This window comes from Cervus canadensis, chromosome 16 (assembly GCF_019320065.1).
Source record: "Cervus canadensis isolate Bull #8, Minnesota chromosome 16, ASM1932006v1, whole genome shotgun sequence".
NCBI classification, from domain to species: domain Eukaryota; kingdom Metazoa; phylum Chordata; class Mammalia; order Artiodactyla; family Cervidae; genus Cervus; species Cervus canadensis.
The window spans coordinates 32,094,617-32,109,495 of record NC_057401.1 but is presented as its reverse complement, the minus strand read 5'-3'; the positions used below and the strand labels follow the sequence as shown (position 1 = coordinate 32,109,495).

Sequence of the window (14,879 nt, the reverse complement as noted above, 5' to 3'; positions counted from 1 at the left end):
AGTTCAGTTCAGTTCAGTCGCTCAGTCGTGTCCGACTCCATGGACTGTAGCACGCATCTTCCCTCTCCATCACCAAGTCCCAGAGCTGGTGTTGTCATCCAGCTGTCTCATCCTCTGTCATCCCCTTCTCCTCCTGCCTTCAATCTTTCCCAAAATCAGGGTCTTTTCCAATGAGTCAGTTCTTCACATCAGGTGGCCAAAGTATCAGAGTTTCAGCTTCAGCATCAGTCCTTCCAATGAACACCCAGGACTGATCTCCCTTAGGATGGACTGGTTGGATCTCCTTGCAGTCCAAGGGACTCTCAAGAGTCTTCTCCAACACCACAGTTCAAAAGCATCAATTATTCAGCACTCAGATTTCTTTATGGTCCAACTCTCACATCCATACATGACTACTGGAAAAACCATAGCTTTGACTAGATTATAGACATTTGTCAGCAAAGACAATGTTTAGATTTATATATAAATGAATATATTCATTACCCATGTTAATGGGAGGAAAAACAAAGTCTTATTCAGAAGTTAGCAATACTAGTCAAGGTATATGCTCACTCATCCTTTACTTCATGTTCACCACCCAGAATGCTGATTCTAGCTGATTCTTTTTTTAATTGAAATAGATCTCACATATAATAAAACTTTCCTTGTAAAGTATTGTAGCATTTTCACAGAGTGCAACCATCATTCCTAATTCCAGAATAAGAGAAACCACAAACCCATCTGCAGTCATGCCCAATTCATCTTTCCCCCTAGACCAGGGCAACCACTACATCTCTATGGATTTGCCTATTCTGGACATAAATGAAATCATACAATATGTGGCCTTTACTGTCTGCATAATATTTTCAAGTTTCACTCACATAGCATGAATCAGTACTTTCTGATTTATAGCTGAATATTTCATTTGTGTGAACATACTACATTTTGTTTATCCATGCATCAGTTGATGGGCATTTGAGTTGATTCCCAAATTTGGCTATTATTAACAATCCTGATAGCCACAGTTGTATACAACTTTGGGGGGTATACTCCTTTGTATCTGGGAGAGAGATTTCTCTATATATCTGGGAGTGAAAGTGCTGAGTCATAAATTAACTACACATTTAATTTTTTGAGGAACTGCCACGTTTTCCCAAGTGACTGCAACATTTTATATTCCCTCCAGCAATGTCAAGTTCTCCACGTCCTCAATACTTGTTATTGTCTTCTAAATTATAGTCATCCTAATGGGTATGACCAGCACAGAGGGTCCATCCTGATCAGGTCAGTACCCCAGAAGGGTTTCCTTTCCCCATGATCCTGGTCCATTCACTTCCTCACTCTCTTGGATTAATGAAGTATGGCTCAGTTGGGCCCTCATGAGTCACCCCTTGTTCACGCTCAGTCTGTGATCCATGTACTCTGTCAGATGCATTTGATGCAAGCAAATCCACCATCTGAATGTCACTGTCCTAGGTGGCGTAGTGGTGAACAACCTGCTTGCTGATGTAGGAGACGGGGCTCTATCCCCGCACCAGGGAGAATCCCCTGGAGGAGGAAATGGCAACCCACTCCAGTATTCTTGCCTGGAAAATCCCACGGACAGAGGAGCCTAATGAGCTACAGTCTATGGGATCGCAAGTCAAACATGATGATGACTGAGCACACAATGGGTATGAAGCCGTGTCTCATTGAGGTTTTGATTTGCATTTGCCTAGTGACAAATAATGTTGAGAATCTTTTCATATGCATACTCACCATTTGTAGATTTTCTCTGGAGAAATGGCCATTCAAATCATCTATGCATTTTTAAATTGGTTTATATGTCTGTATTAGTTTGCTAGGGCTGCCGTAACAAAACACCATGAACTGGCTGACTTTAATAACAGAAGTTTATTTTCTCACAGTTCTGGAGGTTGAAGGTCCAAGATCAAGGCACTGGCAGATGTGGTTTCTCCCAAGGCCTCTCCCCTTGGCTTGCGATGGCTGCCTTTTCCCTGTCTTACCACGTGGGCTTCTCTGGACGGAGGGGCCTGGTGGGCTACAGTCTATGGGGTTGCACAGAGTCGGACACGACTAAGCAACACACACACACACACATCCCTGGTGTCTCTTAAGAGGACACTGGTCACACTGGATTAAGGCCCACTCTTACGACCTCATTCAACCTTAATTACCTTCTTAAAGGCTCACCTCTAACTACAGTCACATTGGGAGTCAGGGCTTAACCATGTGAATTTCAGAGGATACAGTTCAGTCCAAAACAATGTCTTTTTATTGTTGAGTCTGGCTTACTCTAAAAAGAACAGCCATAGGAAGAAAAACTTCAGCATTGTTCACCATCTATTCCATGTTTATCTGTAAGTTTTACCAACTATGCTATGCAAAGACAGTTTTTTGTGGTAAACGTGTTTCGGACCGTTCAGAGCCCCTAACTTTTTCTGTAGGTCAGTTCTCATTATCTAAATGGTTAGTATTAAATCCTATCTGGTTCCAACAGGATACAGTAGACAGGAAGATAACTGAAACACCACTGGCTTCCCCGGTGGCTCAAACAGTAGAGAGTCCACCTGCAGCGCAGGAGACTCAGGTTCGCTACCTGGGTCAGGAAGATCCCCTAGAGAAGGGGATGGCTACCTACTCTAGTATTCTTGCCTGGAGAATCCCACGGACTGAGAAACCTGGTAGGCTGCAGTCCATGGGGTCGCAAAGAGTCGGACACGACTGAGCGACGACTAACACGTTCCTTTTTTACTTTCATAATCTTTAAGACCATCTCATAATCTAACCAACCGGGTCAAGTCAGAAAAAGTTGTGATACTGATACAGCAATTCAAATGGTACTTTGACTAGAAAACAATGAAATGCAAGAAGCATTTCCCAAACTACACCCACTTCTCTCCACAAGTTCCTTATTGGAGCCATAGACACAGAGGGCCATGGAAAACTCAAGGCACAGTAGTATTCCCTGTGAACTACGCCTTTGGCCTTAGACTTAGTGCAGAATAGCTGCACTACACAAAACAGTGATTTTTCCCAAAAGTACTTGTCAGTTTCAAAATAAAACAAGCCATGAACTTTGCTGCTTTCACAGTTCCCCCTTCCCACCACCCTCATAACTTCCCTCATAGCTCAGTTAGTAAAGAATCCGCCTGCAATGCAGGAGACCCCAGTTCGATTCCTAGGCAGGGAAAATCCACTGGAGAACGGATAGGCTATTCACTCCAGTATTCTTGGGCTTCCCTTGTGGCTCAGTTGGTAAAGAATCCGCCTGCAATGCGGGAGACCTGGGTTTGATCCACTGGTTGGGAAGATCCCCTGGAGAAGGAAAAGGCTACCCACTCCAGTATTCTAGCCTGGAGAATTCCATGGATTGTATAGTCCATGGGGTCACAAAGAGTCGGACACAACTGAGTGACTTTCACTTTCCCATACCAGTGAACCTGACTCTAGGATGCTGTAAGTATTATCTCATGACTGCTCTCTAGATACACCAGAAATGGAATCAGCAAAAAAAGAGACTCAGAGCAAGAGAGAACATTTGACCCTACTGTTTAACCTGGAGCTGCCCTGGGTCACACATGCGGCTTTAGCTCTAAGCTGGAAGGACTTTGGAAGAAAAGAAGGAAACAGAGTAAGATAGTTGGGCTTCTTGTCCTTGTGTTCATATCAGTATCTCTACCATTCATTCATAACCTTGTATTTACCCTTTTAGGTCATCTACCCCATTCCACCACCGAAGAGAAGGACACAGCCCAGCACTCGTACCTGTGTCAATAACAACTTTCAGCCACAACAAGTCCCTACACTGAAATCTGAACAACTGGGTAAACATTTCTCTTTCTTGAGTTCAGTACAAGGAGGAAGCAAAGAGAATTCCAAGAACAATGATGAAAGAGAACTCAAGGCAACAGATCCACACAGGAACACACGTAAAACTGTAAAAGGCAGGAGAGGGGGCTCTGGATGTCTCTAGATTAAAACCAAGAAAGAAAGAAAAGAAAATTAATGGATGTTTTATATGTGGAATATTGAGGGGAGTATTCTATTAGTCAGAGGGGATATTTGTAATATACACTACATAGGAAACTAAGAAACGAAAAAACAAGGCAATTATTGACTCCATGAAAGACAAAGAGACATACTCAAAAAGTAAAACGAAAATAATAGACCCGGTGAGATTCACTATGTGTAATAATTATATAGTCATATTAACAATGAATATAGATTGAGGTCAAAATTACAATCAACTGTATTGAAAATGGATGCAGGAATAGTAAGTAAATGTATCGAGGAAATGAAAGAGAGCCAAATCATATTTCTCTATAATAAAAAATCAATACTTAATGTCACAAATTTTTAAAAATGAATTAAGCAATGAAACCACAATTATTGTAATTTCACTGCATATATATGTATATATATATCCTTATATACCAATCATATTCATAAAAATTTTACAGCCTGAAAATACCAAGTATGCTTTAGAAACTCAGATACAAAATTAGAACCATTGAAAAAAGTGAACTTGGCACGATCTACTAAAGTTCAGGACTATATTCATCAATATGAACAATAACTGCAAGGATTGAAACATAGCATATATATATCTCAATGCATGACTTCATAATGACACAAAAATAAAACAGAACACTTACGAGTCACCTTTAGAGGGTACTGGACAACCAACCTATTATTTTGAAAAGTGCTAAATAAAGGGGGAGAACAAAGCCTCCAATACATAAACTGCCTGTACTACATAAATCATCTCTATGGTATAAAATAGTTGATGAGAAGTTTTTCTTTAAAGATATTTTCTAGCACCAAAATTCTAACAATTATCACCATATTGTGGCCTTTAATGAAACAATAAATCTAGGCAATGATAATCAATGTCTGCTGACATTACAAAGAGATAGCCAGAAATATTTAACTTCCGGTCTAAGTATCCAAAACCACCTGTAATATATTCTTACCAGAAAACTGATGTTAAAGCTGAAGCTCTAATAGCTTGGCCACCTGATGCAAAGAGCTGACTCATTGGAAAAGACCCTAATGCTGGGAAAGATTGAAGGCAGGAGAAGAAGGGGACTACAGTGGACGAGATGGTTGGATGGCATCACCGACTCAATGGACACGAGCTGGAGCAAGCTCTGGGGGAGATGGTGAAGGACAGGGAAGCCTGGGGTGCTGCAGTCCATAGGGTTGTTGGACATGAACAACAACAGCAAATCATTTTATAAGAAATGTAGGTCAAGAGGAACATTAATGACAGGTGGGATGCAAGAGACAGAACACAAAAAGTAGAAAATTCTAAAGGACAGGCAACTCAGTTAAAAAAGAAATAAATAAACTGCAAAGAAAAAAATGAAAGGGAACCTATAGATTATAAAAGACTAAGACATATCAACAATGCAATGAATGAACTTTTTTTTGAATTATAATTTAATCAAACCATACTATCATTCAATGTGACACAACTGACAAAAGTCTATGTTGTAACTACTTTTGAAACTTAATTTGTCATTTTAAACCTTCCCAAAAAGGATACTGTTAGGTCTAAGTGACATTTGTTAGTTTTCTAATAAACACTATTGAACAAGATACCAAATCTACAGGAATTCTTTGAGAAAAGAATAGATGGAAACACTTTTCAACCTCTATTTTTAAAGAGGTCAGCATTACTCTGACTCAAGAACTAAAAAAATATATATATTACAAGAAAACTACAGACCAAAAAAACAACAAAAAGAAAACTACAGACCAATATTTTTCATGAACACAGTCATAAAAATTCTTATTCCAAATTGAATAAGAAAAGATCTAAAAAGGACAGTCCACTACAACTAAATAGGGTTTATCCCAAAAATGCAATTGATTTGACATTTGAAAAATACATCTAATTCATCACACTAACAGAATAAAAAATAAAAATCATATGATCTTCAGATGGATGCAGGAAATACATTTATCAAATAGCAGACTAGGGAAAGAACTTCCTCAATTTAACAAAGGATGTATATAAAAACTACACACACACACACAAAAAACTACAGATACCACCATACTTAACAGTGAAAGACCAAAAGATTATAAATAAGGCAAAAATGTCTATTCTCACAGCTTCTATTTAACACTGTATTAGAGGTTCTAGCCAGTACCTAAGGTGAGAAGTGGAAATAAAAAGCATTCAGTTTGAAAAGAAGGAAAATTGTCTTCATTCACAACTTGGTAATATATATGAACAGCCTAAAGAACATATAAAAAAGCTAATGCAACTAATAAATGAGTTATCAAGGTTGTAGGCTACGAGGTCAGTATATAAAAATAGATATTTCTATGTAATAGTATCAAACTGGAAAATGAAATTTTAAACATACTTCTTACAGCATTAGAAATATATGAAATATCTAGGGATAAACAACAAAAATACAGGCAAGACTCAACCACAGAAAACTAAAAAACACTACAAAGAAATTAAAAGATCTAAAACAATGACAATTATGCCATGACCATGGATTCAAAGATGTGACAATGTTAAAATGGCAGTTCTTCCCAAACTGATTTACAGACTCAATACAATTCCAATCAAAATTCCAGCAGACTTACATGTAGATGAAGACAAATGATTCTAAAACATATATGGAAGAAATCAGAACAGCTCAAGAATTCTTTGGGAAATAAAGAACAAAGTTGAAAAAATCATGTTGATTTTTAAGAACAGGGAAATTTCCTGGCAGTCCAGTGATTAGGACTTGATACTTTTTCACTACTGAGGGCCCAGCGTCAATCCTTGATTAGGGGAACTTTTGTACTAGAGGTTCTAGCCAGTGTAATAAGGTGAGAAATGGAAATAAAAAGCATTCAGTTTGAAAAGAAGGAAAACTGTCTTCATTCACAACCTGATAGTATATGTAGAATAGCACAAGATAACACAAGCTACAAGACACAGCCAAAAAAAAAAAAGTAATAGACATATAGATCAGTGTAGCAGAATACTGAACTCAGACCCTCAAATACATGCTGAAGGTATTTCAATTGGAAAGAGTAGTTGTCTTTTTTTAATGAATAGTACCTGAATAACTGAAAACCAAAAAAGGAACCTAGCCCTTTACCTCATACCTTACATAAAAATTAACTTGAATCAGACCTAAGTATAAAAGCTAAAACTGTAAAACTTCTACAAGAAAAGAGAGATTCTTTCTGATCTTGTCAGCACACAAAAAATACAACCGTAAGGGAAATATAATGGACTTCATCAAAATTAGAAACTTCCACTCCTCATAAGCTATCACTGAGAAAACACAAAAGCAGAGACTTCCTTGGTGGTCCAGTGGTTAAGAATCCACCTTCCAATGTAGGACACACAGGTTCGATCCCTGTTCAGGGAACTAAGCCTATGCACCACAGCTACCACGCACATGCTCTCTGCAGCCCCCACGCCACAACTAGAGAAAAGCCCTAGCACTGCAACAAAGAGCCTGCATGCTGCAACTAAAACTCAACGCAGTTATAAATAAATAGATAATTTTTTAAAAAATGAAAAACAAAAAAGCAAGCCACACCACGGGGACAAAGTATTCACAATACATATACCTCAAGATTTTCATCCAGAATATATAAAAACTTTTATAACTCAAAAATGAGATAACCCAAATAAAAAACGGACAAAATATTTTAAAAGGTATTTCCCAAAAGATATACAAACATCAAATAAGCATATAAAAGATGCTCAACATTATCAGGAAAATATATATTAAAACCACAATGAGATACCATTACACATCCACTAAAGTCACTAAAGTGAAAGTTGGTCAGTGGTGTCCGACTCTTTGTAACTCCATGGACTATACAGTCCATGGAATTCTTCAGGCCAGGAAATTGGAGTGGGTAGCGGAGAAGGAAATGGCAACCCACTCCAGTGTTCTTGCCTGGAGAATCCCAGGGACGGGGGAGCCTGGTGGGCTGCCGTCTATGGGATCACACAGAGTCAGACACGACTGAAGTGACTTAGCAGCAGCAGCAGCCGGCGGATCCCTTCTCCAGCAGATCTGGCTGACCCAGGAATCAAATGGAGTCTCCTGTATTGCAGGTGGAATCTTTACCAGCTGAGCTACCAGAGAAGCCCTAAAGTCACTAAAATGAAAACCAACAGCAATACCAAGTATTGACAAGGATATGGCACAACAGAAAATTAATACATTGCTGGTGAGAGTGCAAAACAGTACAAATACTTTAGAAGATTCAGTTTCCTCTAAAGCTACACATACACGTACCATAAAACTCAGCAATTCAATCCCCAGGTAAACATATATTCATACACAGACTTGTGACATATGCATACAGCAACTTTATTCACAGCAGGTGAAAACTTAGATGTTCATCTACAACCTAGATGTCTGTCAACAGATATGATGAGCAAATTGTGATATATCCATATAACAGAGTAGTGCTCAGCAACAAAACAGAATAAATTACACAACAGCATGGTTGAATCTCAACATGGATGGATTTCAAAAGTATTATGCTAAGTGAAGATCAGAAAAAGTATACATTGTATGATCTATTTATTTGAAATTCTAGAAAAGTCAAATCAGTGTGTAGTCACAGAAAGCAAATCAGTAGTTGAACAGTGTTTGTGGAGTGGAAGGGAACTGACTATAAATAAACTTTAGAGAACTTTCTGGGTGATAGAAATACTCTCCATCTTGATGGTAGTGTCAAAACTCTTCAAACTTAAACTTACCATAAGTGCATTTTATTATAATGCAAAATTACACTCAAGAAAGTTACAGGATGAGCAGAGATACTGTTTCATATCCTCTCCTTCAAATTAAATCTAGAATCAATATTGTGGTCTAGCACAATGCTAAGTCAGTAGACCTTTTAAATATGCCAAACAAATGTTTGCATATTGCCTTGTAATTAAACATTGCCCATTTTTAATAGAATTTCCATGATTTAAAAAAAAATCTAAAATTAGAAAGAAATTTGGTTTTTGTCTCATGCTTACGTTGAAATAATCTACACTAATCTTTGTTATGAGGGACTCATAAAGTAACACCCATTTTCCCTTCCTGACTTCTGAACCACTTGAGAGACAATGTCATGCAGAGATTTATAAGTCAGATTTATTGCTGAAAAAGTCTAGGTGAAAGGATATGATTTAGGTTTGTGCCAACAACAGCCACCTAGTATCAAACCCAGAATTAGACAGACCTGCTCACCAAGGCATGGGCAGTCCTGAACAACTACAGGTCTCCTCTCACAGGGGCAGACAGTCTTCGCTGCAAAACATACATTTCTAGCAAGAGACCACAACAAAGGCTGTCTGCAGGCATGACACATTCCAAAAACAAAGGTAGAAAGAGGCTGGCCTGTCCAGGTCTCTATCTTAAACTTCCTCTACTGGGGAGAAGGCGGGGAGGAACAAAGGAGAGACCAGAATTCCTTGGCTAATGGATGTCCAAAGCACCGTGGAAAAAAAGCCATCCCCTTCCCCATCCTTCTGCCTTCTCAACCAAGTACAGACCATTTCTCACCCTGTCTTCCACTCTGGCACACACAGAAGTGAGGTTCACACCTAACACACATTAAGGCACAGTTCATGGTACACTGGCTGGAGGGCCATCCCCTCCTCCACTCAAGTAGGCGTATTTAATTGCACACAGGTAAAGTGACGTATTTCATTTTACTTTAGTAATGAGTGAATCATTTACAAACTTGTGTATTTTTATTATTGGCTTAAAAAAAAACATTATTTTCTCAATACTAAAATGTCATCAATTACAAAACACAACATCAGTTTCATAGTAGTCTCTAAGGAAAAACGCATTTAATATACCTATTGATTTGAAGATAATTATAGAACTATGGTTCTTGTGTCAATGTACAACTCATTTAGATACATGTATGTCATGAAATCAAAGTCCAAATCAATTTTAAAAGGCTTCTGACTCATGAAGTCTGAAATTAAAGAAATTATTAACAATTTCCTGCTGCTGAGAAAGGCAGGGAAACAAGCTTTTGACGTCATTACACAAAGCACAATTTTCAAACTGAAAAGGCTATATTGGTCAGTTATAATCATGAAAACACTAGCTTTCTGAACCAAAGCTTTTTTAAACTTTTCTTTATAGTTTTGACATATTAACATCAATTTAAAAGCTAATTTCATACTAAAGTATACCATAAAACTCTGCACATAGGTTCCAATTAAAGTAGATCTTGGTTCAAGAGAGAGGAAACATCTATACCTGTGGCTGATTCATGCTGATGTATGGCAGAAACCACCACAATATTTAAAGCAATTATTATCCAATTTAAAAAATGTAAAAAAAATTTTTTTTTTGAAAAAAGAATTACAAAAAAATAAAATAGATCCAGGTGTTGTGGTCTAAACCTTGCATGTGTTTATGTAGTATTTATTAGCACATTTAAGATAAATACTTTATAATCTAAGAACCTGTTGTCTAGAGAATAATGATTCTCAAATTATCAGACATGGTCTGGATTGTATAGTGTTCTGACTAATGAGTTATCTATGCCACACACATTTTCAGATAAGAATGCTACAAATTATGTTCAATATAGTATTAGTGATTAGTGTTGTTTCAGAAATTATATTAAATATCTTTAATTATACCATTATCATGAACATCAATTATTTCCCTCAGATTGAAAGAATTTGCTATTACAGTTACCAAGCTTAGTATAGATCTATCAGTATTCACATCCTTATAAATTAATGTATGCATTTTTCCCTTCCTACACAAAAGAGTGCTAACTAAGCATTTTTGGGGGCCTTTCTCCTCCATAATTCACTATTTCGTTCTCTCCTCCATCTGCATCTAAACCATCGTATGTCTCATCTCTGTGTAAGAAAGAGACTAACCTGGCCTGCTGATGTCAGTACAGAGGCAACAGTAGGTTCATAAACAGAATCTAGTAGCTACATGCACTCCCATCCTGGATCTTGTTTCTTTTGGGTTGAGGGATAAACCTTATACCAAGAATAGTCCCCAACTGAAAGCCATCTGTCCTGTAGTATCAGAAGTAGTGACTTCTCACTTCCAAGTATGCAAAAAATTACAAAGAAGTTTTCCTCCTTTCTTAAAACCAGAAGAAAGTGAGGTTAAATAAAACCAATTCAAGGGCTTCATAGAAACAGCTAGCATTTACTGAGTACTTCATACACAAGACACCATACAAGGTGCCTTATATATTTTATTTTCATGTAAGAAATAAATTAATCAATCTAATTTTTTCAAAAGCTAACAACACAAGGTAATAGACAAACCTTTAAAAGCAAAAAAACCTATTTATTCACAAACTATACAATCAACATCCATTACTCAAAACAACATATGAAACAGTAAGTGCACATTTCTCTACATACGCATCTACCTGCCCTTGAAGAATATGCATTATTAAACAAAATAAAATATAATTAATTTTTTTTATCTTTCTAAAACAAACTTCTCTAACCAGAGCTAACTATCTGATATAACTTTGGGGGTAAAAAATAGTACTTTTCAAGGCAAATGCTGGCTTCTCCAACTCTGAAAAAAAGAAGTAAGCATTCCACTAAAAACAATGTTTTTCAGTCATCTCAGACCGTTATATGTACATGCTCCCAGTTGGCAAGATAAAATTCCTTAAAATAAAAAGTAACTTACTTCCTCTCTAACAAGGATAAAATACCAATACTAGCTTCCTGAGTTTCAAAAGTAACAGTACCCAGCAGTTCTATGTAACTGTACTAAAATAATAATTAACATTAGCAATGACAGTATTGATTTGTGGATGTGATGGTGACCTTTCAATGAAATATATCCTTCAATATATCCTTTCTACTCATGGGATTAAACCATAAATCACACTTCAGTTTCTGTGTATGTTGCACCTAACGTTATTCACTCCTTTATTTCAATAACATATCTACTTTTCCCCCTCAATTTTTAGAAAAGTATAAATGAGTCATTTAAAATTGTGATTGTTTCTCATTTCACTGAGCAGTTCCATAAAAGTTAACTAGAAAAGGAATTCTAAACCATCAGCTAGGAAATTACAGCAAGAAATAAGTCATTTTTAATGTTTTTAATCTTTTAAAAATAAGGAAAAGAAAATACTGCTTTTGACTGGGAAAACAGTAGTGCAATTTCTTATGATGCATCTATAAGAGCCACTGATTTTTTTTTTTAAATGCACATCTTTAAAATGACTCAGTGCTAAGGACTACTCTATCTACCTTAATAATTTAAAAAGTAAACCATGATTCTGACATGTGTCAGTATCTCACACATCTAACAAATACTGAAAGTGGCAACTATCATTGTTATAATAAAGTTAAAAGCACAAATCAAAATTAAGAGAAACTGCAGAAAATGTTCAGCGTACACATTTGCATGCATTTTCAAACTTTCAAGATCCTACATAGGCCCAAATGACAACTCTGAATCAAAATGAGTATCAAAAAGATTCAAGCTTCGTGACGGACTTACTCTAATGAAACAAGAGAAAAAGAAGAGTGAATAGGAACAGCAGTATATTTCTAGCAGGGAAAGAAGCCTACTTCCTTTATTATAAAACAAAAACCAACAAGTCAATATTTTTATAACACTGGCCATCAAGTTATTCACTATTTGAGAACTTACTTTTCAAGTTGTATCTTGAAAATGCATTCACTTATATATTTGGATTAAATTAAGCTTCTTAATCAAAAAACCATGTACTCAGAGTTTTAAGCTTGAGCTGAAATCACGTCTCATCAAAGCACAGTCCAAAAACTATACAATAATTCTTTCACTTAGTTTTATATGTCTCATCTGAAAAACTTATTTAACAAGCAGGAGTTTTACCCTGTTTCTCCAGACTAAATGCCCCCACGCCTAATTAAGTGGTAATCAAAGATGGATTCAAACGACTCTTGTTAAGCTTCATCGGGCTTTGATAAAAACAGAGCCATCCGGGGGTGCAGCACCATCTTCCTTCTCGGTCACAGTCTCTACAGTCCCAGAAGCTGACACGATAACCATTGTTTTATTTGCTGCAACTGTCTTCTGTTTTTCAGCAATAGCTGCACAAACAGCAACAACCTCATCACTTTCAAAGTCATAGTCAGGAATTGACTTGGGTGAGAAGTGTGTTACTTCTGCTGGTACTTCACTCTTTTTAATCCTCTCTGCTACTTTCTGCTGCTCCTGGAGTGTTCTTGCCCAAGAAAGGTCTTCTTTCCATATCTCAGGGTTCATTGGATAGATGTGAAGGGCTACTTGAAAACTTCGAATTGCCTACAGGGGAGAAAAGGTCAGACTTCTTTGCTTAGTTTTAATAAGGAATGTATTTAATATAATCCACAATATGTCTCTCTCTCTCTTTTTCTCACTGTATTACAATGTAAAGATGGAAGTTAGAACTGTGCTGGATATGATGGTTATAGTTTAAAAAAATGGTAAATGTACTGGAATGATGGTTATGGTTAAAAAAAAAAAAGAGTCAAAAAGCATAAAAGAAAGTAGCTGACAAAACTGTTTGATAAGGACCAAAAAGTCCATTAAAATAGAGGTATTGATATTATGGCTCAGAACAAGTCAAATACATTGCTCAGCTTCTGGAGATCAGCAAACATGTAAATCTGGGGATTTCTTGGGCCAGCTCATGATCAGAAAGGCATCAGGAATGCATGTCTTTGAAGCCAAAAGTTTAGATCATAATAATGATAACGTGTCTTAAGTGTCACAAGAGGGCAAAGAACAACATTATATATAATGATAAAAGAATCAATTCACCAGAAAAATATAATAATTATAACTATATATGTACCCAACATCAGAACATTTAAGTATATAAAGTAAACACTGACAGAACTGAAGGGAGAAACATATAGCAATAAAGTATTAGTAGGAGACTTCAATGTCCTACTTTCAATAATGGATAGAACATTCCAACATAAGATCAGTAAGGAAACAGAAGACCTGAACAACACTACAGACCAAAGGGACCTAACAGACAAATATAGAAAGATTCATCCAGCAGGAGCAGAATACACATTATTCTCAAGAACACACAGAATGTTTTCCAGGACAGATCACATCTCAGGTCACAAAACAAGTCTTAAATTTAAAAAGACATACCAAGTATCTTTTCTGAACTACAACAGAATAAAACTAGAAATCAACAGAACTGGAAAAACTCATAAATACATGGAAATTAAGCAGCACACTCTTGAACAACCAGTGAGTCAAAGAAGAACTTAAAAGAGAGATTAAAATGTATCTTGAAATGAAAATGAAACTATAATATCCTGACAGTACAGGATGGTATATTTGCAAAAGCAAAACTAAGTATAAGTTTATAGTGATAAATGTTATGTTTAAAACAGAAAAGATCTCAAGCAAAACCTAACTTTACAGCTCAAAGAATTAGAAAATGAAAAACAAAGTAAGCCTGTGACCATTTTCTAACATACACACTCAGCTTCATATAAAAATCTAAATATTACTCATAGATATATATCCAACTATTGACTTTTAACTTACTGCCTGTTTAATTTACCTATGTATTTTCTTATGTTTTTGTCCATATGGATATATTAAGAACTGTTAGATGTTAAAAATTTTAGCTTGTTTTCAATATTTTTTACAGTATTCCCTTTATTATGACAATGGATAAATTTATTTTTTCTATTCCAGTGTTTCAAAATAACAGCTTAAGTTTACCTAAAAATCAAAAGTTTATATTTTTTCCAAATAGAGTCCTAAAATCATACTAAATGGGACAGAAAAAAACCACTTTTGATTCCTCCAATAATTTCACAATATAAATAGAAAGAAATTTATCAAGGGGAAAAAGGTAACAGCTGAACCACTGGTATTCTTATTTTGAAAACTTGAAATACT

At 36.3% G+C, this 14,879-nt stretch overlaps 1 protein-coding gene across 3 annotated transcripts in view; it reads right to left on the bottom strand.

Annotated features, from left to right (window-relative positions):
- Positions 1-8,309: 8,309 nt before the first annotated feature.
- TTC33 (tetratricopeptide repeat domain 33) overlaps positions 8,310-14,879 on the bottom strand; it is a 30,470-nt gene continuing 23,900 nt past the window's right edge. For all 3 annotated transcript variants that reach the window (XM_043488418.1, XM_043488417.1, XM_043488419.1), the window contains one exon: positions 8,310-13,271. In XM_043488418.1, the coding sequence (XP_043344353.1) occupies positions 12,918-13,271 (354 nt within the window). In that variant the 3' untranslated portion in view covers positions 8,310-12,917. The remainder of the gene's footprint in view (positions 13,272-14,879) is intronic.